The following is a 27,715-nucleotide window of genomic DNA, read 5'->3' on the forward strand; positions in this document are numbered from 1 at the left end:
TTTCTCCTCTTAAAATAGAAACCCTACTTACCTGCAGTGGCGGCTCTCTTTTCTTCTTCTAATCCCTTGTCTCATTCCCTTTCACATTCCATTCAAATCACTTTCTCACTCTCAAACCGCGCCCCAACGAGCCAACGTAAGAGCTCAGTCGACGAAACAGCGAAAGCTGTATCGAGCTTGGCCGTGGATTCATCCTCTTCTGATCCTGCAGCTCACGAAGAAACAATAACAAAAGTCTCCTTCTCTCCTTTCGTATCTGGGATTTTTTTTAAACTCTTATTTTCTCATTGGGTTTCGTCCTTTTTTTTTTTTTTTTTGATCAAATTTTATTTTTGACGATTTTTTTCTTGTGGGGTTGTGTGCGTGTTCAGTGCTCGCAAGAAGGAGCTGAAGAATAAGCAGAGAGAAGAGGAGAGGAAGCGCAAAGAAGAGGAAAAGGCGAAACAGGTACTTAGCTTTCGTTTTAAGCAGATGATATGTTGATTTTTTGATATGCCTTTTGGGTATTTTGTATTCATTTTTGTTTGTTAATTGGCTTTTTTTTTTTTTTCTTATTTGAGTTTTTTATATGGCTATTGGGTATTTGGCATTCGTTTTTGTTTGTTAATTGGTGTTATTTTGTTGTTGTTCAAGTATTAAGAGACAAGAAGTAGGTGTCTAATTTGAATTTAGTAACATTTGTATTTATGAATATTGGTGCTATTTTGTTCTTCTTTAAGGATTAAGAGACTAGAAATAGGTGTAATGTAGTTAATAATTTGAAGTTAGTAGCATATGTGTTTATAAATATTGGTGCTGTTTTGTTCTTGTTTAAGGATTAAAAGTCTATAATATAGTAAAATCTCTCTATAGTTATAATGGTGGGATCAAACTAATTTAATATTATGAGGATGTTATAACTTAATAGAGTTGTAGTTACAAAGTTATTGTTTTGACTTAGTTATTCTTATTGCAAGTGGTATAGAGGTAAAGTATGCATTACATTAATAATTAATTAATGGAGCTTGTCAAATCCAAGGTATAGACATTGATAAAAGAGATAGACATAATTTCAAAAAACTATTACATGTATCCATGAGCAACATTACATTACACTAATCGAATGATATTAATGTTGTCTTCAATCATCCAAATAAGCAACAAGTCGTGTATGTTTTAACTAAAAAAGAAACCATTGCTGCAATTAGACAAGAAGAGAAAGGAGATAATCTTGAGGACGATAGTTTGGAAATACAAAAAAGTTTCATGCTAAGAAACTCTAAACATGATTGAGAACTTAGATATATTTTGGCTTCAACAAGAAGGTGTCTATGTTAGCGAGTTATTACATGCCCGCAAGTTCAAAAATGTGGTAACAACTATAAAACATAAATCATTGTCCCAAACAATTTTAGATTAATATTTTATTTCGTCTTAAATTTTTAATGTGATATAGCATATATATTTTTGCTATATACAGATAATTATGACTATGTGGAGACAACTTTCTTAAGACAGGAATTAGAAAAATTATAACTTATTACAATGTGAAGTTTATTCTTATATATACCTATCCCATGAGACTAAAATTTTTTATGACTACATAGATGTTATTCCTATATAGAGTATCACTATAGAGAAGTTTTACTGTTTGTGTAATGTAGTTGTTAATTTGAAGTTAGTAACATGTGTTTATGAACGTTGGTGTTATTTTGTTCTGGTTTAAGGATTAAGAGACTAGAATTTGTGTAATGTAGTTAATAATTTGACGTTAGTAACGTATGTGTTTATAAATTCAAGGCTGCTGCCAAGGCAAGCATGCAGAATCAGAACCAGAAAGCTGCAGCTGATGATGAAGATATGGATCCAACGGTATGATTCCATGGTTCTTAACAATAATTTTGAGCCTTTTTGTATTTCTTTTGCAGATAACACCTGACTGTCTGCTGTTTTGTTTTTCTGATTTGTTTCTTCTGCAGCAATACTTCGAAAATCGAGTGAAATATCTCGCTGCTCAGAAGGCTGATGGAAAAAATCCATATCCCCACAAATTCTTTGTTGACATGTCTATTCTTGAGTATACTGAGAAATATGGAGGCTTAGGCAATGGGGAGCATCTTGAGGATGTGACTGTATCTTTGGCAGGTATAAAAAATGGGACTTCAATCGTTGTAGGTATCATCTGATTTTTTTTTTTTTTTTTTTTTTTTTTTAAAATATCGAACTTTATTATAATTATATTTTGCCAGGAAGAATCATGAGCAAACGATCTTCGTCATCAAAGCTCTTATTCTATGATTTGCACGGTGGTGGTGCAAAACTCCAAGTTATGGCTGATGCTAGGTACTTTTTCATTACTATTTTATCTATTGTTAAAACTCATTTGTACTTTACATATTTTCTCTTTCCAATTTGGGAGGACGGGTAGGGTGGGGTTAAATTAAATAGCAATTTATGTTTCAGCAATTATAGTGGGATTTGTCTATGTTATTGTTTTTATTTGTTTGACCAACCATGTACTTTAATTATTAAGGTCCAGCTTGATTAAGAATTCAAATGCAATTTTTTATTTTTAAGGTAAGGGAGCCAAAAAATTTTAAGAAACCTCTTTAGTTACAAGCTCTAAAATAGTTTTGGGATACAATCTCAAAAGTTATTGTAAAACCAGAAAATGAAATGAAGTCAAGATAAGAATTTTATCCCGACTCTTTAAAGTTGAATAAGTGGAAATTATCACATATCAAAAATAAAAAAGACAAGAAGGAAATTGGGGGAAGAATTTAAAGTTTTTTCTTTCCAGATATACTTTTGGCTGTACATTTATTTCTCTATAGTTTAGGGTGCAAGCTGCATTTTTGTTTTTGTTTCCCTTTATGTTTCATATACACATCTAAAAGATCTATGTTAACAAAATAGTTAAGAAACGTTTAAAAATGCATTACTTTTAAATTTGGCCTTGGTTTTGTAAGTGCGGTGATGGGAACCTGGGCACTTTCAATCAACTCAACCACACAGAACAAAGAACTCACCAACACAGATCAAGTAATAGAAGAAATCAATTTATAGAATTGAATATAGTATTGCTGAACTGTAAAAGGAATGCTTAATTAACCGGAGCAGAACAAGAAGAGAAAACAACAAGTAATTGAAAGATAAACCTAGCAATTCGAGGAGCTAGGGACCTCCCACAGATTTCCCACTAGCAAAATATACTCTCCTTTTTACAAGATCTCTCTCTCAATTTATACCCACTATCACACTAGTCGCATTGTTGCTGTCACGTGGCTTCCAATAACAAATTTCCCGAAAAGGGCCTAACTAACTAAATATTCCTCTTATTCTTCTTTCCCTTCCTCTTGTAAACCTCTGATGGCAATGTTCTATCATGCGGCTGTATAAATTTGTGGTTTGTTGAATTGGCACTATATGATGTTCAAGGTTGAAAAATTCAATATTTTGTATCCTTTTATGTGACACTAAATGAACAAAATTTTTTTTTTTTTGGTGCCCTTTTTGTTTTGTTTTATTTTATTGTGATTCTTCTATTCGGGCTAATTGATTGGGAATTTTCTGATTGTAGTAAGTCAGGCATGGATGAAGCTGAATTTTCGAAGTTCCATTCTAGTGTGAAGCGTGGTGACATTGTTGGTGTCACTGGATTCCCAGGTTTGGATATTGCAATTGTTAATTAATTCACATTATCTTTTTTTCATATTGTGTACACCTTTTTAATTCACTTTATTTGGATTCTAGAAGTAATTGATTTTTGTCAGCTTGATTGAGCTTAAAAATAACTAAATACATTAGCTGTAGTAGAGATCTGCTGGACAAAGTGGTGATCCTACTTAATAGTTTCTTATCCACCAGAAAAAAAAGATGCATCTTCATTTTGATGCTGTGCTAGCTCTTTTTGACCTGAAAGCTTTATGCTAGTTAATTGTATACTTTGGTTTAATCTTTCTCTTCCTCATCCTTCCAGGAAAAACTAAGAGGGGGGAATTGAGTATTTTTCCTAAAATATTTGTGGTACTTTCTCATTGTCTCCATATGATGCCAACTAAGAAACCTGGTCCTGGTGGGGATAATACTAAGGGAAGCAAAGTTAAACCTGATCCTGCTGCGGATAATTCTAAGGTAAACAAAGTTTGCCCTGACTGACTTGATTTTGACTGAGATCCTTTCATGATGTTAACAATCTGTTCCCTTTTCTGCAGAGAGCTGACGTATGGGTGCCAGGAAGTACCAGGAACCCTGACAATTATATTTTAAAAGATCAGGTATTAATTAATATCCATTATTAAGGAGAAGTCATTTTTGTTATTTTAGATGTTTTGGACCATGTGCATGAAATTAAACTGCATCAACTTTGGGCATAAATAGATTATCTAGGTGTATGAAGTGTGCATTGTCATATATTTGGATCTACATGACTTTCTGATGCAAAATGCAAGAAGCTAAAGGAACATAAAATTAGAGAACAACATATAAGATTTGAGATTGGTCTTTTTTGGATCTACGCTTGTTGATATATTTAGTGCCAAACTTATGGTAAGGATTGATTGTGGTATTCATAGCTCAATTGGAGCCAGTCTGGTTTGAGTGTTTCTCCTTTATCTTAAGCTTGGAAACTCCCAGGTTTTGGAAACATGAGATATGCTTGTATAGCAAATTATTACTTTTAAATGTATGTAACGAGGCTTACACTGTAATAACTAGTGTCATCTTGTTCACCAACTCATTAAATTTTCTTAATAAGTTTGATGATTATGTTAAACAATAATACCTGTGGAATCAATAAATTAGCTGCAATTAGTTCCTTGGATTATTTACAACTGGTATTCAAGCCCTTTTTGGAATTTTAGTTGAGCCAGAAACATATTTGGAGGGTCATAATTGAAGAGTTCTGGAAATAGTCTTTTTCGTTCTCTCAATTTTAATCATATTATGGCAATGCTACATATGCATAACTCAAGATAATCTACTTCATCTATTGTATATATGTTTTTGCATGTGTATGCATAACCACATATATATGTGTATGCAGCAAATTTCACAGATCTATATGTTTTTCTACTTCTATATATTGGAAGTACTAAAATTGACTATTACTATCATTATTATCTTTCATATGCTTAATAATTGTATTTGATTTTGTGTCATACTTGATAAAAGTACATGTTATTTTTCCACTGTCATACACCTAAGACTTGCTAAAAAGTTGGTTCTAATCCATACTCTGAACAGTTATTGTAGAAGTTTTCTGGCAAGCTTTCCCATATTTCAGCTCAGGTTTAGTTGGAATTAATTAGTCTGCCCTTCTTCTATCCTAATTTGAGCAAAACCTTGGTTGATATTAGTAGGTGATATCAGTACTTGAAACTGAAATCTTACTTATCATTGATATCTTGTCTTCCAACTTTAAGTGGACAATATTGGCCTTAGGATTGAAACTGAAGTGTCCGATAATGGCTGAAATTGACTCTCCAAGGGAGAATTTATTCTTGAGTTGCAACACACTGCTGTGGTATATTACTGAATAGTCTGGAGCAATAGCTAATTAAGGAATTTGGGCTTCTCTATGGGCGTATGTTCTCTCAGAATGTGAGGAAGTTTTGTTTTTCTTTATTCTTCAAAGTTGGGAAGCTTCAATAGCCTAATTAGAAAGGATGTTCTTGATTTCTAGGCTAAGGCTTCACTTGTTTATGGATTTGAGCTGACTTTTCTTTGTATAGTTTCTGAATTTTTTGGGGTTTTTGGACAGCTTGTCCTTTTTTTGTCAGTCGGCTTTTCCATTATGTTGTACCCTCTTTTTTCTTAATGTAATAGCCTAATATAAATNAATTAGAAAGGATGTTCTTGATTTCTAGGCTAAGGCTTCACTTGTTTATGGATTTGAGCTGACTTTTCTTTGTATAGTTTCTGAATTTTTTGGGGTTCTTGGACAGCTTGTCCTTTTTTTGTCAGTCGGCCTTTCCATTATGTTGTACCCTCTTTTTTCTTAATGTAATAGCCTAATGTAAATTTTTTCCTCTTAAAAGAGAATAAAAAATAAAAATTTGGAGCAGTAGCAACAAGAAGATGGTATGAATTATTTGCTAAGAGGGATGTCAGCACAATATTGTGAACAACTGCTCTGTACGTCGTTAGGTACCCTGTAAAGCTTCTAGCTGGGCCTTCTAGTGCAATAGATGGAGCTTGTCTATGTAAACTTCTTAGCTTGTCTATGTAAACTTCTTACTTCTACATAATTTGATGGTGGCTGAGCCTTGAATTTCCTTTTTAATCTGTATTTTATTTCATTGGTAATTAAGTTTGGTGCGTTAACTTGAGCCTGAAGAATTTTTGATATGGTGTTTTCAGTAATTGCATGAACATTGTTACTCTGTTACTATTTACATTTCAGCAATTTAGTTTACATTTGTTCCCTTTTTTAGTGGTGATTTAAAAGGTTAATTTGCCTCTGCTAGGAAACTCGGTATCGTCAACGTTACTTGGATTTGATGTTGAATCTGGAAGTTCGGCAAATATTCAAGACTAGAGCAAAGGTTATTTCTTATGTTAGGAGATTCCTTGACAATCTTGATTTCTTGGAGGTTAGTAATCTGTCTGGTTGTTTAATGGTTCACTTCTTTGATGGAATTAGCATATATATATTTTTGGATTAATTATACTTTTCATTATCATTAATGCCGTATTCACCTTTAGGTTGAAACACCCATGATGAACATGATTGCTGGTGGAGCAGCTGCACGTCCTTTTGTTACCCATCACAATGAGCTTAATATGAAGTTGTTTATGCGCATTGCACCTGAACTGTATCTTAAGGAGCTAGTTGTTGGTGGGCTGGATAGAGTTTATGAGATTGGAAAACAATTTAGAAACGAGGGTATTGATTTGACTCATAATCCTGAATTCACCACTTGCGAGTTCTATATGGCTTTTGCAGACTACAATGATTTGATGGAACTTACCGAACAAATGTTGAGTGGTAAGTAGAAAACATTGACGTCGAGAGAAATCTTAGCTTCCAGTATCTTGAGTTTTTCTTTTTCAACTAGACTTAAGATGACTCCTGACTTATTTTGAACGAAACAGGGATGGTCAAGGAAATTACCGGTGGCTATAAAATCAAATATCATGCCAATGGGCTTGATAAGGATCCAATCGAGATTGATTTCACACCTCCTTTCAGGTCAACAATCCTTTATTTTATGGTTATCACTGTTATAAGATTAAACATCTGTGTGGAGATCTCTTTTGGAGTTGAATTTATCCTCGTTTTTTAAATGTTACAGAAGGATTGACATGATTGATGAGTTGGAGAAGATGGCTAACCTCAAGATACCAAAGGACCTATCCAGCGATGAGGCTAACAAATATCTGGTGGATGCTTGCTTGAAGTATGATGTCAAATGCCCCCCTCCTCAAACAACTACCCGCTTGTTAGACAAGGTAACTTTTCTTTATTAGGTCTTTCAAATTTATTGACATGAATTTAAGAACTTGTATTGCCCTTCTTTTGTGTAGTATGTACTATAATAGACTAAAGGTTTGGATTTGGGTGTAACATAGGAAAAATAAATTGTTTTAGAAAAGGTCTACTGGAATAAAAAGAAAAGATCCTTCTTGTGACTCTTATTTTGTTTTTCTATTTCTATTAGTACTTAGCCTTTGGTTATTATAACAATGACTCATTATGACTGCCTTTTGAGTGATCATCATTGGGAAGTATTTCGTGGTAGTTAACCTTGTTGAGAAAAGGATTTCTGGTTGTGGCATGCAACCTAAGATGATGTGGAATGTAATATTCTTTTCGCATGTTATTTAAGCATAATCATTTTATAAGAAGTTTTTCCTGCGCTAATATTTGTGATTTTATCATTAATTTTTTTATTGTACCTGCCCATTTGTTTGTTGGGGCTTGGTGGTGTGGGTTCAGGACCTTCAGGTAGTTTGTGTCCGGGATTATTATCAAATAGAATATTTAATTTTTGACATATCACATGTGTGCACATATGAACTGTAAGCATGAATATTTGACTGAAAGATGCATTCACCAAATATTACTCCCCAAAATGCCTTACGCACTAATTATATTATCTATATTATTGATTAATCTTATTTTTTTTGTGATGGCAGCTTGTGGGTCACTTTTTGGAAGAGACATGTGTTAATCCTGCTTTCATCATTAACCATCCTGAGATAATGAGTCCTTTGGCGAAGTGGCACAGATCAAAGCCAGGCCTGACTGAGCGTTTTGAATTGTTCATTAACAAGCATGAAGTATGCTAATCTGATTATAAAATTCTTGTTTTTGTTTTGCCCATTTTGATGCAGCTCTTTTTTAATTTCTTTTAATATTATTCTTTCTAACTAATATGCTGCTACACAGCTTTGCAATGCATACACTGAGCTGAATGATCCCGTGGTACAACGTCAACGATTTGCTGAGCAACTAAAGGTATCACATATGTTTAGGATTTATGATTACAATTTTACTATTCTTAATAATCCACTGGGAATTTTGTGAAAAATCTGATATCTTCTTTAAATATCAGGACCGACAATCAGGTGATGACGAAGCAATGGCTCTGGATGAGACATTTTGTACGGCTTTAGAGTATGGATTGCCTCCAACTGGTGGATGGGGTTTGGGAATTGATCGGCTGACCATGTTGTTTACCGACTCACAAAACATCAAGGTTTGTGGTCTCTCTCTCATGCATTTCTTCCCTGTCATTGGTTCGCACTGTTAGCAGTCATTCATCATCTCTTGTATGTTATTTGTCACAGGAGGTTCTTCTCTTCCCAGCCATGAAACCTCAGGATGAACCATCTGCTAAAGGTACTCCACCTATATGTTCCATTTGGAAACTTTATTTTAGTGCCTTGATACATGTTTGTTTCGGTTGCAATTAGTGTACAGTTTGTTGCATATCACAGAGATTACCATTCTTTGACGTTGGCGAATTTGTTTTCTCGTTTATTGGCAGCTGCAGCAAATTAGGTGTTTTGAGGAGCTGAAATCTGATAAGTAAATTTATTTTGGGGCTCTAATCGAGAATCGAAGAGGCAATCCTGCGGTCAAATTTTTGTTATTACTTTTGCACCAGTTATTTTATTTTATATTTTTGGTGTTAAAAGGGTCTTATTATGTTATATTATACAACCCATTATATGATAAGAATTGTGCTCTCAAGTACACACCATAAAATGCTCATATTGAATATATAGCATACTTATCAACAATGTTTTAAAACCCAGCCCGGCCGGGCTCGACCGGTTTAACCGGTTCGATCGGGAACCGGCCATTGAGTCGGGTCGGGTTAAGCAAAAAACCGAGATTAATGATTCACCCAAGATTGACTTTTGGTTGGACCATAGTAATTGTAGCGAATCGCTGGTCCAATCGCTTTCAAGCCAAAACCGGGTTACTCTTAACCCCATCCTAATTTGTAAAAACCTAAATCTAATTTCTCCTTTTAAGTTTGCATTCGACATTTTCTTCATTTCATGTTCATTCTAGATTCATTCAATTTTCATTCTAGATTCATTCAATTTTCATTCTTCACTTTAGCTTCTTTTCATCTTCACCATTTTTTCATTTCTGCATTTTTGGCAGTCGTCGTCAATGTTGTTTTAAAAATCGGACCGTTCTTTGAGCCGATCAAGGAGTCGGTTTTTGGGTTAACCTGTTCAACCGGTTGGATCGATTGGTCTGATCGATACACAACAGATAGATCTCTGAATAATTTTTCAGTCTTTATAAGTTTAAAAACTGGCAAATACACTCTTAAAATTTACACGAGTCCCTGTATATTTGAAATAACTTGTAACTTTTATTATTAATTATTTTTTATCTCTCCCAATCACTTTTATCTTTCTCATTTTTTCTCTTTCTCCCCGTCACTTTCTTCTTTCTTCTATTCTTTTCCCATTTTTTCAATAACTTTTTTCTCTTTTCTCTTTTCTCTTTCTCTTCGTCTCCTTTTTTCTTTCTTCTAATCTTATTCCTTCCTCTATTCTTCTTTGTCTTCTCCTCTTTCTTTTAATCTTCTTCCTTCCTCTATTCTTCTTTGTCTCCTCTTCTCTTTCTTCTTCTTTCCCCTTCCTTTACTTCTTCTTCCTTACATGGTAGATTTTAAAGTAAGTGAAGAATAAAAGATGAAAATGGAAGATGCAATTTGGTCTTTGAAGATGAAAATGGTATTAAAATAAAATGAAGAATGCTTGCTGACTCAATGAAATAGAGAATAAAACGGTGCTGCAAATCTGATTTAGGAATTAGAGATCAGATTAATCCCAAAACAATGAACCATTTTAAGCTTCAAACCGGTCGGATCGACGGTTTTTACTGTTTCGCCGGTCTATTACCGATCTAAATTGGGTTTATGTTATTTTCGGTTTTTATGTTAACTTAGATTAAAGGCCGGGTCTTGGTTTAACCGGTTGGATTGATCGATCCGGTCTGGGTTTTGAAACATAGGTCGTCAACACATTTTTGGCAGTCGATGTCAATGCATTTTCGACAGTCGTCGTCAATAAGGTAACGATCTTCAGTTCTTCTTCGCCACTTTGGGTGGAATTAAAGTTCAAGTTCTCAAATTTTCGCCTATCTCTTCCATAAATCCTTTTTCTTCACCACCACAACCCAGCCCACCACTGCACTCTTTTCTTTCTCATTCACTCTCCACCAAGCGCCCCTTAACCTTTTTTTCTTCTCTTAAACCTGCCGCTTGCTCCATTTCCTCGTTTGGGTTTAGCGGCTCTCTCTATTTTCACCACAGCAAGTGCAACTTTTGCGGTGAGTTTGTTGTGGCCTTGGCCGCATCTGGGTCTGTCTAGATACCAAAGGAGTGGCGTGCATTTCTTTTGCCTGAATAGTTTCTGATTTTGAGGGAAAAGGGAACTGAGTATGATTTATTTATTTTATAAATTTATCATTTATGCATTCATCTAAATTTTGGGTTTCTTGAAACTTGGTAGACTGCAAATTATTGGAATGCTTTGTGATGAAAACTTGGTATAGAGGAAATGCATGCTAACAGATTGAGTATAATGATTTAAAAACAAAGAAAATTTCATATTTTTGGGTTAATTATGTGACATAATTTGAATTGTTTAAAAAAATCGTAGTATTTGGTTTTGGGTTGTTTTATTTACTTAATCTCCCTAACAAGACAAGTTTTAATTTTTATATTTTGCAAATCATTGATGTTTGATATAAACTTTCTAAGTGAGCTCAATAAGGAAAAATCAGAATGGTCATAGAATCAATTATCATTCTAGCTTTTCTCGAAACCAGTCTTGTACTGCAACTTCAACAAGATGATGTGAGTCACATTGATTTAGAGTTGGTCAAGGATCGGTTGCTTGTGGGCTTGGGATCGGTCCCAGGGCTATAAGCAATTTCAGGACCCGGACTAGTCCCTAGGATTGGTCCTGGGCCCATAGGACCAGTCCTATGGGCTTGTAAAATTTCATTTTCTCTCCTATCTTTTTTTTATATTTTAGGGGTGAAATAAAATTCTGTAGGGGGGTTTATGTAATTTTTAAGTGTAGATTAGTAAGTTTTTAAAAGTTTAATTAATTTAAAAAAATAATAAATAAATTAATGGTTAATTTTAACATAAATGTAATATTTACACAATCACACAATCACGCTTCACAAATAACCAATTAAATAAATTTTTTATATGAAATTATTCATCTTTATCTTTAATAATATTTAAATCATTAAAATCTGTGTTCATAAAGAGTTCGAGTAGTTCGGGATCTTTAGGGTGCTATTGTAGTCTTTTCTCTGTATGAGTCCAATCTCGTAAACACGTTATCACTTCAATCATCTCATCAATTAAAGAACATCTTCTGTCTTCAACAATTCGGCCACTCGTTAAAAATGCTGACTCGGATGCAATTGTAGAAAGCGGCACAGATAAAATGTCACGTGCCATTTGGGCTACAATGGGGAATCGACTTTGATGTTGGTTCCACCATTGAAACACATTCATCTCACGTTTCTCCTTCTTCGTCATGTAGAACATATCCATTTGTAAGTAGCGATTCAACTCATTTTGTCAATGTATGTACGAGCTGGAGCTGCTATTTTTGCCATGTTCCATATATGTTCACATGCTCGATCCTTGATAGAGGTCTTCATCATGGTCCTGATCGTCTCTCTTGGACGTTCCACTTCCATTTCCACTTCTATTGTACCTGTTCTGATATAAAAAAAAAAACTTTCTAATTTTTGCTTAAATTCAGTCATATAAGAAGTATAATCATGTCGTTATTGCTGGTCTATCTCAATAATTATACATTTAACTACATGTAATTTAAACCTAGGATCTACAATAAGGCCTAATCCATATAATAATTGAATATTTAACCATATATTTTTTGTATTTTTCTTCCATCTTTAAAACAATTTCTATTAAAACGTCATTATATCTATATTTAGCAAAAGTTTTAGAAATTTGAAATAAAATATCTAACGCTAAATCAGTAGTCGAATAATAAATACCACTTAATGTATTAGTGGAATCATAAAAATTTTTAAGAAATGAATAAAAAAGTTCACAAACTGCTCAATCATTATAGCTGACAACTTCCTCCGGATGGTTCTTTTGGTTGACGAAATCTGTATTTTGTCTTGCGGTTGACAAAACTTTTTCCAATATTAAGCAGGTGAAGTTCAAACGGATAGGCATGTCCGTACATAACTTCAAAAGTCAAATCGATGGGTCCTCTTGCCTACAATATTTGACGTACTCTTGTCATCTTTTGTTGCTATCACTAACGATAAATCTGATAGCCGCGCGCACCCTCTCCATCTTCGAATGTATAACATCTAAACCTGCTTTAATTATCAAATTGATGATGTGGCAAGCACATCTCTAGTGAAAAAATTTGCCTTCACCACGCGGATCTAATCTCTTTTCAAATAAAGAGATTGTCGTAGTGTTAGCAACTGCATTATCAAACGTTAGCACTACAACTCTATCAGTTAATACATATTCTTGCAAAACTTCAAGAATTGTAAAATAAATAGTGTCAGCACTATGTTTTTCATATAATAGTTTAAAACCTATCAATTTTTGTTGTAAACCCCAACTATGATTTAAGAAATGTATTGTGACAGTTAAAAAATTTGTTTTTGATCTAGAAGCCCATATGTCTGATGTAAGTGCAACAGATATATTTCTTAAATTTTGAAATTCGTTTTTAAGTTTATTATTTATTTTGTTATAAAGTTTTAGTATATATCTTCTACTTGTATTTTTACTAACAGGGGTATATGCTGAAAAAAATACAGTTTTAATCATGTGAATAAAATAAGGATATTGAGATAAACAAATGGGAGAGTCTGTAGCAACTATGAATCTTGTTATTTTCTCTCGTGTAACATGTGCATTGTATTGTCATGTTGAGAGAGTTGAGGATTAAAATTAAGTTGAGTTTGAATTTACCTACCTGATCCGGTTGAAGATGTACCAGACAACTGCATTATTTGGGGGTGCTTCTTCTCTAAGTGTTGTCGCATCGTCGAAGTCCTCTTCTCAACGCCAATAATGGTTTTAATGGTTTCACAGAAATTATATACCCCACACGATTCTTCCCCCTCCCCATTTGTCTTTGGCCGTTTTAATTTGGTGAAGTGTCGCCATACATCGGACACGACCCTCTTTGACGGTCGAGGGGGTTGGACCATGCCCGTTGAGTTGCAGTTCGCTTGTGTTTGGTTACACCTCGTCCCAGCCGAATGTGGTTGTTGAATTGCAGTTGTTGCTGAATTGCAATTGTTGCCTTTGGAGGAAGGGTGAAAAATGGATCAAACCCTTCCATTTCTTTGGTGGATGGAATATAAAACTTATTTGGAGATGATTCTCCGAATGCATTATTTCAGGAATCCATTATGAATTTATGATAAAATAATAAATAAGTAAAATGAAAAAATAATATGAATAAGAGATGATATTGAAAAATAAAAAAAATATTGAATAATATAAATAAATAAATAATAATATGAATAAATTATAAATATAAATATAAATTGAATGAGAATTTGATTGGAGATTTGGAGTAGAGAGTAGAGAGATTGAGTGCTTTGCCTTATATGGTATCAAAGCCAAGAGTCAATAGAAGTGAGGAATTAGGAATTAAAAACGGAACAAATTAACATCCATTATCGTTGTTACTGTAGCAAAACACTGTTCAAAATTAATGTTTACAGTCACTGTTCATCACAATTCACACTGCAGCAGTTTACTGTTCATTTGTAGCACTGTTCATTTCTTGGTTGAATCAAGGGTTAGATAAATCTAGAAGGTTTTAATCTAAAAGAACTCTAGAATTGATTCTAGGTTGCGCTTGGTCAGCCTGGAGGGTGCGCTTGTAACCGTTGGTCAACCTTGTTAGGTGGTCCCGTACCTTAGTGGTCCTGTAATCTAGGAGAGAAATTGAAACTTTTAGGTTAGAATTATTTTAGAGATGTCTAATTTCTTAAGGAGATTAGGAAGTAGCAGTAAGCGAGATGATAATAGTAACAATAACGTTATTAGAATTAACATTCAACACCAAAACACAAACAATAATAAAGAATTAATGAAATCTATTAACACTCAAGAAATTAATATGGCAAATATCGATCAACACTTACATAATTGGAACATACCACCAGTTAAAAAAGACACAATATATCAAATAGGTAGTTTTGAATTTATGTCAGATTGCTTTATTAAAACAACAGAAGACACAATAATGATAACCGAAGAGAGGGTTGAAGAAATTCAACTTCTTTCCGAAGAAGCAATACATAAACACAGACAAAACAATTATAAAATTTTATACATAGGATTAGTACAATTAGAAGTAAAACCATTATTTAGACTAAGACAAAACATTCTAATATTAGTAATGTTAAGAGATACAAGAAATTTAAACTTCAAAAACTCTTTATTAGCAGTATTAAATTCTAATTTAGAAAGTGGTCCAGTTTATTTTGATTGTTATCCAAACTTTACAGTAGGATTATATGATCCAACAATACTGTCTGCATTAACTATCAACTTAAAAGCTTCTAATCTTACTTATCAAGATAAAACCCAACCAGTAGCATTAATATAAATGATTTATTACAAAGTTATGAATACCACAATTAGTCCAAGAGCCATTAGGATGTTCCCACCAAGACACACAGTTATTATAGAAGCCGATAAAACAAAACATAAAACTTTTACACCAAAAAGATTAGCTTGGGATGAAATTATTAAACAAACATATTGGAAAATAGAAAAATTATGCCCTCTAAAACCTTTACATGATCAAAATGAATATGAAATACAACAAATAATATAAGAACCAGATGGTACAATAAGATTAAAATTTAGAGAAACTCCCTTAGAACAAAATCAACCCATAATTACTAATATAAATCATCACAACCCTAGGATAGAAGATAATACTACACACATAATCACAAAATTTTCAAAAATCCCTGGGAAGGAGATAGTAGAAATGGGAAATTCAACACCTCTTTATTCATAAAAATATGTTAAACCATTTTTTGAACCCTTTGATATACCAAAAGAAGAAATTGTTAAATTCAATAATCACAATACTATCCTAGAAACTATTAGTAAAAAACTTAGTGAATTATCACCCTCTAAATCAAACATTAATGTTCTTATAGAATCCGACCCTATAGAAGAATTAAATCAACATTTTCAAAACTTATCTATTAATAAAATGAGAAATAATATAAAATATCCTAAAACTCGAAACTATTACTCAAGACTTTCCTTACCAGATTTGCAATTTGAAGATGTAATACAAATGGCTAGATCTTCCTATAATCGAACAAGAATAGATGAATGGAATATAGATGGATTAGCTGAACACCAAATATTAAACGTTTTACAAGAAATGACTATGTCAGCATTAGCTTATAAATCTCATGATAACACTGATAATCAAATAGCAAATATATTAGTCTCAGGATTTACGGGAATGCTTAAGAATTGGTGGGATAATGATTTACCAGAATCACATATTACATGCAACAAAAAAGATTAGAAAAGTCAAAATTGAAAATACTAGTCAAATAGAGTATGAATAAGAAGAAGGAGACGCTGTAGCTACATTAATTTATGCAATAACCAAAAACTTTGTAGGAGACCCAACAAGCTTTCAGAAAAAATCACAAGAAATATTATCAAACCTAAGATATCCAACCATGGCAGATTTTAGTGAACGAAATAGAGACAACAACAAGAACAAAATATAATAGTAAAACAAATCAAACAGTAAACAAAGAAAATAACACGCGCGATTTACCCTGGTTCACCCAATGTGGCCTACGTCCAGCTGAGTCAATATTATTGCAATATGCCTCACCTCTCTCGTTTACAATGAATGAATTGCTCTCACACACATAACAAGAGAAAAATATGATTATATACTAGGTTTAAGAGACTAAACTTAGTTTTACAAGGATTCCTATTCCTAAGCCCAACCCAACAAGGAATTAGTAACTTAAAAGAAATCCTACAGCGGTTATACATGGAAAAACCCAAAACCGCCTACGGGCTCGGGGGCGCTGCATTACCCATTAATACTGAATTAGTCGACAACTCCAACATTTAGATGGTATAAGGATATGTTTTTACAAAAAAAGTATTTATAAGAACAGACTGTAGGAAACCCTTTTGGAAAGAAAGGTTCTTAGATTATTTAGTCAAACTATTAAAAATGCATTATATAGAAAATATGATGGAAATATACCTTATGAAAAATTAACTTATGGAGATTTAATTAGTTTTATTAACAATGAAGCTTTAATAATTTGCAGTGATTTAAAATTAAAAGCTGAATTAAAACATAAGAAAACAGAATTAAGTGGATTTTGTAATCAATATGGTTATGAAAAAAATATTACCTCCCTCTGTAAAATATAAAAAAGATAAAAAACAAAAACAATATAAAAAAACCTTATTACAAAAAAGATTATAAATATGAACAAAAATCTTATGATAAGTCTTATAAAAAGAAAAAACATTTCGATAAGAAAATATCTAAAAAACCTATCACATGTTGGAAATGTAAACAACAAGGTCATTATGCTACTAAGTGTCCAATAAAAGATCAAATTAAAAAATTAGAAATAGATTCAAAATTAAAACAACAATTATTAAATATTATTCAAACAGACTCTGAAGAAGAATCTAGTTATAACACAGATAATGAAGATATGATTTATCAAATTCAAGAAAACTCTTCTGAAACAAGAAGTGAAACTTCACAAGACTCTGAAGATTGTGATTGCATGGGCCATTGCTATTGTGCAATGAAATCAATAAATATGATATCAACCTCTAGACCTAAGTCAATAAATGTTATCACTAAATCAAAAGAATTTCTATTAGATATTATTGATAAAATTCAGGATGAAGATATTAAGAGAGAATATTTATTAAAACTTAAAGAATTAATTTTATCTGAAGAAAAACAAAAAGATGTAGATTCTTATAATTTAAAAGATATATTAAAAAGATTTGACAAACCCACACAAGTTACTCTAAGTGACTTGTAAGAAGAAATCAATATTATAAAAAATCAAGTTAAAGAATTACAAAAAGATAATTTTGAAATAAAGACAAATTTATTATATTTAAAAGCCTCTAAAGAAACTATAGGAAACCGATTAACCTCGAAATCAAAATTTCAAATTATTGAAGAAACTGAAGAATCATTTATTAATGAAATCTCTAGAATTCAATTTAAAAAATGGCATGTTTATATTATGATTAATATTAATCATGAATTAAATATTATTACACAAGCCTTAGTAGACATAGGAGTAGATCAAAATTGTATGAGAGGATGATTAATTTCAACAAAATATTATGAAAAAACAAAAGAAAGATTACATGGAGCTAATGATCAACAATTAAACATTAATTATAAATTATCCAATGCTTATGATGTATATAAAATTTTTGTATTAAAAATACTTTTATTCTAGCAAAAGATTTAGATCAAGATGTTATATTAGATACTCCTTTTATTACTCAAATTTACCCCTTCACAGTAAACGATAAAGAAATTACAACAAATATTTTAGGACAAGATGTAACATTTAAATTTGTTAATCAACCATTAGTAAAAGACATTAGTAATTTAAAAAATATTTCAATATCTAAGATACATACTATTACTAAATTAGAGAGTCTAGAAATTGTTCCTACAAAAGAATGGCTTGATACTAGAAAAATTTTGGATGCTTGTATTACAAAAACGTGTTTTCAACTTTTTGCATTAAAATTTAAAAAGTTTCAAAATTATGTTTTCAATGAAATACAAAAGTAAAAAATGTTTTACTCTAATAGTCTCTTTCATAATAACTTTCAGCACAAGAGTTTTTTGAGAGAAAGTGAGAAAAAGATGGGCACTCACATCAAACCCCAAAATAATCCAAAATCAAAAGCATCGTATGCGATGCTACCACCTCAACAACCTATTACCTCACAATCAAAACCTACAAAACCTTATAAACAAAAAACCATTATTACCAAACTAAATTGGTTCATTCTTCTATATGAAGAATATGTTTCTTCATCACCACCAAAAAATTACCAACAAGCCCTTACAATACCAACATCTTATTCACATTTTCCATCAAAACCTATTAACATTAATCCAACTTTTCAATACATTGAAAAAGAAACAACTCAATCAATTTGTATTATTGAACCCGAATTCTGAGGACAAACTTTTCAAGAAACCTTATAAAAAATTTTCCCTTCAGATTTTTATTTTATTTCTGATAATCTATTAAAAACAAGAACTTTTTATGAATTTATTTTAGTTGATACTGATTCAATTGAAATTACCCATAATCCAGATAAAATGATTCAAATAAAATTGCTTTTTCAAAATGCAAAATAAAAAAAGTCTTGAGACCACAAGATTGGCGTGTTGGAATTTATAAAAAACGCCTATTTTCTCAAATCTTTATTCCTCAAGAATTTTCATATAAAGATTATGAAAAAGCCTGATTTTATACTTTCTGTTTATCACATACAACACATTCTTGGTTTTTTTATATTTGATAAAACTTATCCAAAAATTTTCCCAAAATGGTTTCAACAATGGTTCAATTTTTTCAGTTTAAATGAAAAAATTCTCCCACCTTCGGTTTGGGAAGGATATCAATTATTAGCCAAAAATTTCAATAACATTGAAGAACCTTTGTTAGCATTTTCTAACAATTTCTTAATTACTTGGATAATGAGTTGACAATTTTATATCACTACATCTCCTCCTCCAAAATTAAGAGAATTACAAAGAAGGTTCTTTATTAAATGGTGGCCTAGCTTTTCTATCCAAAATGTTAGCCCACCAGCCGTGCAAATATGGATTTCTCAACACTCTCATTTATGTCAACCTCAACAACAATCAACATTTCTAACACAAAAATCAAAACTTCTAGCTGAGTTAGCTCAATCCTAAACCCCTCAAGATATGGACAAAATAATTATGGCCATTGGATCTTCCTCATCTCAAAAAACAGATTCGGACAATACCAAGTCACCAAGTGATCAAGACGAAGATGACTATTTTGCAATGTTTCATAATCAAATCAATTATGATTTCAATGAATGAAAATGACTCAGCATCAACTTTATCACATGTTTAATACTTTGGGTGGATATCCAAGATTTTTAAGATTCTCCTTATCAACAAGATCATTTTGTCAGCCAATATCAAGACAAGTTCTCAATAATTCAAGACACATATTCAAGACAACTCATCAACTACTTTATGTTTTATTCTGTATTGTAATAATGAAGACGGATTCAAATGTATTTGAAGTCCACTTTTTTGTAGTATAAATATGTATCACTTCGAATGAAAAAATCAGAATGCGAAAAAGAGAGACAACAAGAGCACAAAAAAGTGAGAGAGCAAAAATTTTAGTCCTTTGAAAATGTTTTGTAAAAAAGTCATCAAGCAATAACACGTTTCTTCATCAAAACTTCTTCCTGTAAGTTATCATTCATTATTTGATTCAGTCTTTTACATTAGTACATTTCTTTTCACATTTATTATTTCAAAAGCATTTACTATTCATTTTCAATATTTTAAAAGTCAATGAAAGATATATATTGAAAATGAATAGTAAATGCTTTTGAAATAATAAATGTGAAAATAAATGTAATAATGTAAAAGACTGAATCAAATAATGAATGATAACTTACAGGAAGAAGTTTTGATGAAGAAACGTGTTATTGCTTGATGACTTCTTTACAAAACATTTTCAAAGGACTAAAATTTTTGCGCTCTCACTTTTTTGTGCTATTGTTTTTTCTCTTTTTCGCATTCTGATTTTTCATTCTAGGTGATATATATTTATACTACAAAAGAGCAGACTTCAAATACATTTGAATCCGTCTTCATTATTACAATACAGAATAAAACATAAAGTAGTTAATAAGTTGATGAGTTGTCATGGATAGGGGTGTGCAAAATTATTCGAAATCTGATCCGAAAAAACCGGATATCTGAAAATCCGGATCGGATTCGGATAGTAAAAATAGAAAAATCCGAATATCTGAATCGGATACGGATCAAGTGTGAAAAAAAATCGGATATTCGTGTCCGATCCGAATTTCATTAGCACTTTAAAGTATAAACAAAAAAGTAAAAACTTAAACCTAAAACAAAAAAGTAAAGTCTATCCATCTCTAATCTCTCAACACCCACCGGCTACCACCCATCACCATTTGCACTTACTGGCTCTCCATCTTTGATCTCTCCCAGTATGGGTTTTTGTTTCTTCTTCTTCACAAGCCATTTAGATTTGGTGGGTATGTTAGATCTTTGCTTCAAAATGGCTAAACAACCTTGTTCATGTTTATGAAGAATTGTCATTTGTCAACACTGTTGGTTTAGTTTTTTCTTTTTAAAAATGGCTACATGGTCTTCTTTCATGTGGTCTTGGTGTTCAAAAATGGTTATTGAGTTTATTTTTTTTTGTATCTTTTTGCTGCTCATGCATTTGTTTTTGGTTAATTTTTGTGTACAAATCTGGTAATAACAAAAAGTTTGTGTTTTTTACATGTTTCAAAACTGTGTTTTGAGTGTTTCAGATGTTTTGAAAATGAGAGGGCAGTTTGATTTGTTATTTTTTTTATATTTAATTGTTTCTTTGCTTCTATATACTCGCCAATTTCTCTGTATTTGGCAGTTTGATTTTTTATATTTGTAATAAGCATTTTTGTAAAATTCGAATCAATTTCGGATATCCAGTTATCTGATCCGAAAAGTCGGATATTTGGAAAACCAGATATCCATATAATTCAGATCAGATTCGGATCAGGATATAACCTGATCTGAAAATCTGGATCGGATCATAAATAACCCCAACCGGATCGGATATCCGGTTTTGCACAGCCTTGGTCTTGGATACGTGCCTTTAATTATTGAGAACTTGTTTTGATATTGGCCGACAAAATCATCTTGTTGATAATGAAAATCTTGAAAATCTTGGATATCCACTGAAGGTATTGAACATGTGATAAAGCTGATGCTGAGTCATTTTCCTTTATTGAAATCATAATTGATTTGATTATGAAACATTGCAAAGTAGTCATCTTCGTCTTGATCAATTGGTATTGTCTGAATCTACTTTTTAAGATGAGGAAGATCCAATGGCCATAATTATTTTATCCATATCTTGAGAGGTTTGGCATTGAGCCAACTCAGCCAGAAGTTTTGATTTTTGTGTCAAAAATGTTGATTGTTGTTGAGGTTGACATAAATGAGGGTGTTGAGAAATCCATATCTGCACGGCTGGTGGCTAATGTTTTGGATGAAAAAGCTAGACCATCATTTAATAAATAATTTTCTTTGTAATTCTCTGAATTTTGGAGGATGAGGTGTAGTGATATAAAATTGCCAACTCATTATTCAAGAAATTAAGAAATTGCTAGAAAATGCTAGCAAAGGTTCTTCACTGTTATTGAAATTTTTGGCGAATAATTGATATCCTTCCCAAACCGAAGGTGAGAGAATTTTTTCATTTAAACCGAAAAAATTGAACCATTATTATAACCATTTTGGGAAAGTTTTTGGATAAGTTTTATCAAATATAAAAAAAACCAAGAATGTGTTGTATGTGATAAACAGAAAGTATAAAACCAAGTTTTTTCATAATCTTTATATGAAAATTCTTGAGGAATAAATATTTGAGAAAATGGGCGTTTTTTATAAATTCCAACATGCCAATCTTGTGGTCTCAAGACTTTTTTGATTTTGCATTTTGAAAAAGCAATTTTATTTGGATCCTTTTTATCTGGATTATGGGTAATTTCAATTGAATTAGTATCAACTAAAATAAATTCATAAAAAGTTATTGTTTTTAATAGATCATCAGGAATAAAATAAAATCTGGAGGGAAAATTTTTGATAAGGTTTATTGAAAAGTTTGTACCCAGAATTCGAGCACAATAATACAAATTGATTGAATTATTTCTTTTTCAATGTATTGAAAAGTTGGATTAATGTTAATATGTTTTGACAGAGAAGGTGAATAAGATGTTGGTATTGTATGGGGTTATTGGTAATTTTTTGATGGTGATGAAGAAACAGATTCTTCATCTAGAAGAGTGAACCAATTTGGTTGGGTAATAATGATTTTCTGTTTATTAGGTTTTATAGGTTTTGATTGTTGGGTAATAGGTTATTGAGGTGGTAACATTGCATACGAGGCTTTTGATTTTAGATTATGAGGGGGTTTGATGGGAATGTCCATCATTTCCTCACTTTCTCTCAAAAACTTCTCGTCCTAAAAGTTATTATGAGAGACTATTAAAGTAAAACATTTTTTACTTTTGCATTTAATTGAAAACACAATTTTGAAACTTTTTAAATTTTAAAGCAAAAAGTTGAAAACACGTTTTTGTAATGCAAGCATCCAAAATTTTTCTAGTATCGAGTCATTCTTTTGTAGGAATAATTTCTAGACTCTCTAATTTAATAATAGTATTTATCTTAGATATCGAATATTTTTTAAATTACTAATGGTAGATTAACAAATTCAAATGTTATATCTTGTCCTAAAATATTTGTTGTAATTTCTTTATCGTTTACCGTGAAAGGATAAATTTGAGTAATAAAAGAGGTACCTAATATAACATCTTGATCTAAATCTTTTGCTAGAATAAAAATATTTTTAATACAAAAATTTTGTATACATACATGAACATTGGATAATTTATTATTAATGTTTAGTTGTTGACCATTAGCTCCATGTAATCTTTCATTTGTTTTTTCATAATATTTTGTTGGAATTAATCATTCTCTCATACAATTTTGATCTACCCTTGTGTCTACTAAGACTTGTGTAATAATATCTAATTCATGATTAATATTGATCATAATATAAACATGCTATTTTTAAAATTGAATTCTAGAGATTTCATTAATAAATGATTCTTCAGTTTCTTCAATAATTTGTAATTCTGATTTCGAGGTTGATAGTTGTGCTATAGTTTCTTTAGAGGCTTTTAAACATAATAAACATGTCTTACTTTCAAAATTATCTTTTTGTAATTCTTTAACTTAATTTTTTAGAATATTGATTTCTTCTTACAAGCCATTTAGAGTAACTTGTGTGGGTTTGTCAAATCTTTTTAATATATCTTTTAAATTATAAGAATCTACATCCTTTTGTTTTTCTTCAATTAAAATTAATTCTTTAAGTTTTAATAAATATTCTCTCTTAATATCTTCACCCTGAATTTTATCAATAATATCTAATAGAAATTCTTTTGATTTAGTAATAACATTTATTGACTTGGGTCTAGAGGTTAATATCATATTTATTGATTTCATTACACAGTAGCAAGGCCCCATGCAATCACAATCTTCAGAGTCTTGTGAAGATTCACTTATTGTTTCAGAAGAGTTTTCTTGAATTTGATAAATCATATCTTCATTATCTGTATTATAACTAGATTCTTCTTCAGAGTCTGTTTGAATAATATTTAATAATTGTTGTTTTAATTTTGAGTCTATTTCTAATTTTTTTTTTTAATTTGATCTTTTATTAGGCACTTAGTAGTATAATGACCTTGTTGTTTACATTTTCCACATGTGATAGGGTTTTTAGATATTTTCTTATTGGAATGTTTTTTCTTTTTATAAGGCTTATCATAAGATTTTTGTTCATATTTATAATCTTTTTTGTAATAAGATTTTCTATATTGTTTTTGTTTTTATCTTTTTTATATTTAATAGAGGGAGGTAATATTTTTTCATAACCATATTGACTACAAAATCCACTTAATTATGTTTTCTTATGTTTTAATTCAGCTTTTAATTTTAAATCAGGGCAAATTATTAAAGCTTCATTGTTAATAAAACTAATTAAATCTCCATAAGTTAATTCTTCATAAGGTATATTTCCATCACATTTTCTATTTAATGCATTTTTAACAGCTTGACTAAATAATCTAGGTAAACCATTTAGGAACCTTTCCTTCAAATAGGATTTCATACAGTCTGTTCTTGTAAATACTTTTTTTTGTAAAAACATATCATTATACCATCTAAAATCTGCCATGGTTGGACATCTTAGGTTTGATAATATTTCTTGTGATTTTTTTTGAAAGCTTGTTGGCTTTCCTACAAAGTTTTTGGTTATTGCATAAATTAATGTAGCTACAACGTCTCCTTCTTCTTGTTCATACTCTATTGGACTAGTACCTTCAATTTTGACTTTTCTAATCTTTTTTGTTGCGTGTAATATGTGATATTTATGCGATTCTGGTAAATCATTATCCCACCAATTCTTAAGCATTCCTGTAAATCCTAAGACTAATATTTTTGCTATTTGATGATCAGTGTTATCATAAGATTTATAAGCTAATACTAACATAAGTCATTTCTTGTAAAACGTTTAATATTTGGTGTTCAGCTAATCCATCTATATTCCATTCATTCGATTATAGGAAGATCTTGCCATTTGTGTTACATCTTCAAATTGCATATCTGGTAAGGAAGGTCTTGGGTAATAGTTTCGAGTTTTAGGATATTTCATATTATTTCTCATTTTATTAATAGATAAGCTTTAAACATTTTGATTTAATTCTTCTCTAGGGTCGAATTCTGTAAGAATATTAATGTTTGATTTAGAGGGTGATAATTTACTAAGTTTTTTACTAATAGTTTCTATGATAGTATTATGATTATTGAATTTAACAATTTCATCTTTTGATATATCAAATGGTTCAAAAATAAACTGGACCACTTTCAAAATTAGAATTTAATACTGCTAATAAAGAGTTATTGAAGTTTAATTTCTTGCATCTTTTAACATTACTAATATTGGAATTTTTTGTCCTAGTCTAAATAATGGTTTTACTTCTACTTGTACTAATCCTATGAGTGAAAATTTATAATTGTTTTGTCTGTGTTTATGCATTGCTTCTTCAGAAAGAAGTTGAATTTCTTCAACCCTCTCTTCGATTATCATTATTGTGTCTTCTGTTGTTTTAATAGAGTAATCTGTCATAAATTCAAAACTACCTATTTGATATATTATGTTTTTTTTAACTGGTGGTATGTTCCAGTTATGTAAGTGTTGATCGATATTTACCATATTAATCTCTTGAGTGTTAATAGATTTCATTAATTCTTGATTATTGTTTGTGTTTTGGTGTGGAATGTTAATTCTAATAGCGTTATTGTTACTACTATCATCTCGCTTACTGCTACTTCCTAATCTCCTTAAGAAGTTAGACATCTCTAAGATAATTCTAACCTAAAAGTTCTAGTTTCTCTCATATATTATGGGACCACCTAACACGGCTGAGCAACGGTTACAGGCTGACCAAACGCACCCTCCAGGCTTACCAAGTGCAACCTAGAATCAATTCTAGAGTTCTTCTATATTAAAACCTTCTAGATTTATTTAACCCTTAATTCAACCAAGAAATGAACAGTGCTACGAATGAAGAGTAAATTACTACAGTGTGAACAGTATCAGCAAACAGTAATGAACAGTAATTTTGAACAGTGTTTTGCTACAGTAACTACGGTAATGGATGTTAATTTGTGTAGTTTTTAATTCCTAATGTTATCAATACTTTCGATAGATGTCCAGGATTTTTCAAGATTCCCCTTATCAACAATATCATTTTGTCGGCCAATATCAAAACAAGTCCTCAATAATTCCAGACACATCTAAGTTAGCTCATCAACTTATCAATTACTTTATATTTTATTCTGTATTGTAATAATGAAGACGGATTCAAATGTATTTGAAGTCTGCTCTTTTGTAGTATAAATATGTATTACTTAGAATGAAAAAATCAAAATGCGAAAAAGAGAGAAAACAAGAGCACAAAAAAGTGAGAGCAAAAATTTTAGTCCTTTGAAAATACTTTGTAAAAAAGTCATTAAACAATAACACGTTTTCTTCATCAAATTTCTTATAAGTTTCCTTCAGTATTTTCAACGAATGATAACAAGTATTCAAAAGTATGAAAAGCAATAATGAGATGAATAGTAAAAGTAATGATGAAAATACTGAAGGAAACTTACAGGAAATTTGATGAAGAAAACGTGTTATTGTTTGATGACTTTTTTACAAAAGCATTACCGTAGTTACTGTAGCAAAACACTGTTCAAAGTCAACATTAGCTTATAAACTCATGATAACACTGATCATCAAATAGCAAAAACATTAGTCTCAGGATTTACGGGAATGCTTAAGAATTGGTGGGATAATGATTTACAAAAACATTTATTATTTCAAAAGTATTTACTATTCATTTTTCAAAATTAAAATAAACCTTTATCTAAGCCAACGATTATTAAATGCAAATTTTTTTAATTTTTTTTAAATTTTATTTTAACCCCTATAGTTTTTGTCTATTTCAAAATTTACAAGGAATTTTATGTAATTGTCTAGGGGTTAAAAAAAATAAACCAAAAGGGTTTGGGCTTGGGCTTGGGACGGAGGAGGGCCCAGTGGAGGGATCGAGCCCTCCTCCTTAGGACTAGTTCGGTTTTGTGACCAGGCTTGCTAGGATCGGTCCTCTCAAGGACCGGGTTTTTGGACTTAATCCCAAATGCCCAGCTCTACATTGATTGCTCTTCTACTTTCTTTCTTCTTTGGTTGCGACCACTTTTATTCAATCAATACTAACTGCGTTTCACATTTCATCTAATAATAAAAAGTTGAAAAATAACAGAATAAAATTTATTTTAAAAAAATATATAAATTAATTAATATTAGCTGAAGCAACTCAAGTTTTACATCTCAACTTAGGCAGCTTTATTTTTCCATCCAATTTGTGATAATTGAAAGGTTCAACTTATTTCAACTATGCTTAGTAAAGTAACAGACTCATCATAATGCATGGTCTTAAGTAGCGTTGGGCATTTAGGATTGGGTATAAAAACCTGACCCAAAACCCGGTTTTGGGATCAGGTTAGGACCAGTCCTAGCAGACCTGGTCCCAAAACTAGACCAGGCCTAAGGAGGAGGGCTCGGTCTCTCCACTAGGCCCTCCTCTAAGGCTCAGGCCCAAATCTTTTTAGTTTATTTTTTTTAGCCACTTGGACAATTACTAAAACCCCCTATAAATTTCAAATAGACAAAAATTGTAGGGGTTAAAATGAAATTTTATAAAATTTAAAAAATTTGCATTTAATAACCATTGGCAGG

General features: G+C 31.3%; 1 protein-coding gene across 1 annotated transcript; it reads left to right on the forward strand.

The window, feature by feature from the left end:
• Positions 1-336: 336 nt before the first annotated feature.
• LOC116116660 (lysine--tRNA ligase) lies at positions 337-9,107 on the forward strand (the record flags this gene model as incomplete). The annotated part of the gene is made up of 16 exons (XM_031402712.1): positions 337-447; positions 1,780-1,851; positions 1,959-2,124; positions 2,229-2,322; positions 3,560-3,645; positions 3,959-4,113; positions 4,194-4,256; positions 6,447-6,572; positions 6,685-6,967; positions 7,075-7,171; positions 7,275-7,431; positions 8,119-8,262; positions 8,372-8,440; positions 8,538-8,681; positions 8,773-8,824; positions 8,973-9,107. Coding segments are annotated over 16 exons (1,833 nt in total), but the record flags the coding sequence as incomplete, so codon positions are not given.
• Between the last annotated feature and the right edge of the window lie 18,608 nt (positions 9,108-27,715).

The sequence above is a fragment of the Pistacia vera genome, unplaced genomic scaffold, assembly GCF_008641045.1.
Source record: "Pistacia vera cultivar Batoury unplaced genomic scaffold, PisVer_v2 Contig78, whole genome shotgun sequence".
NCBI lineage: Eukaryota > Viridiplantae > Streptophyta > Magnoliopsida > Sapindales > Anacardiaceae > Pistacia > Pistacia vera.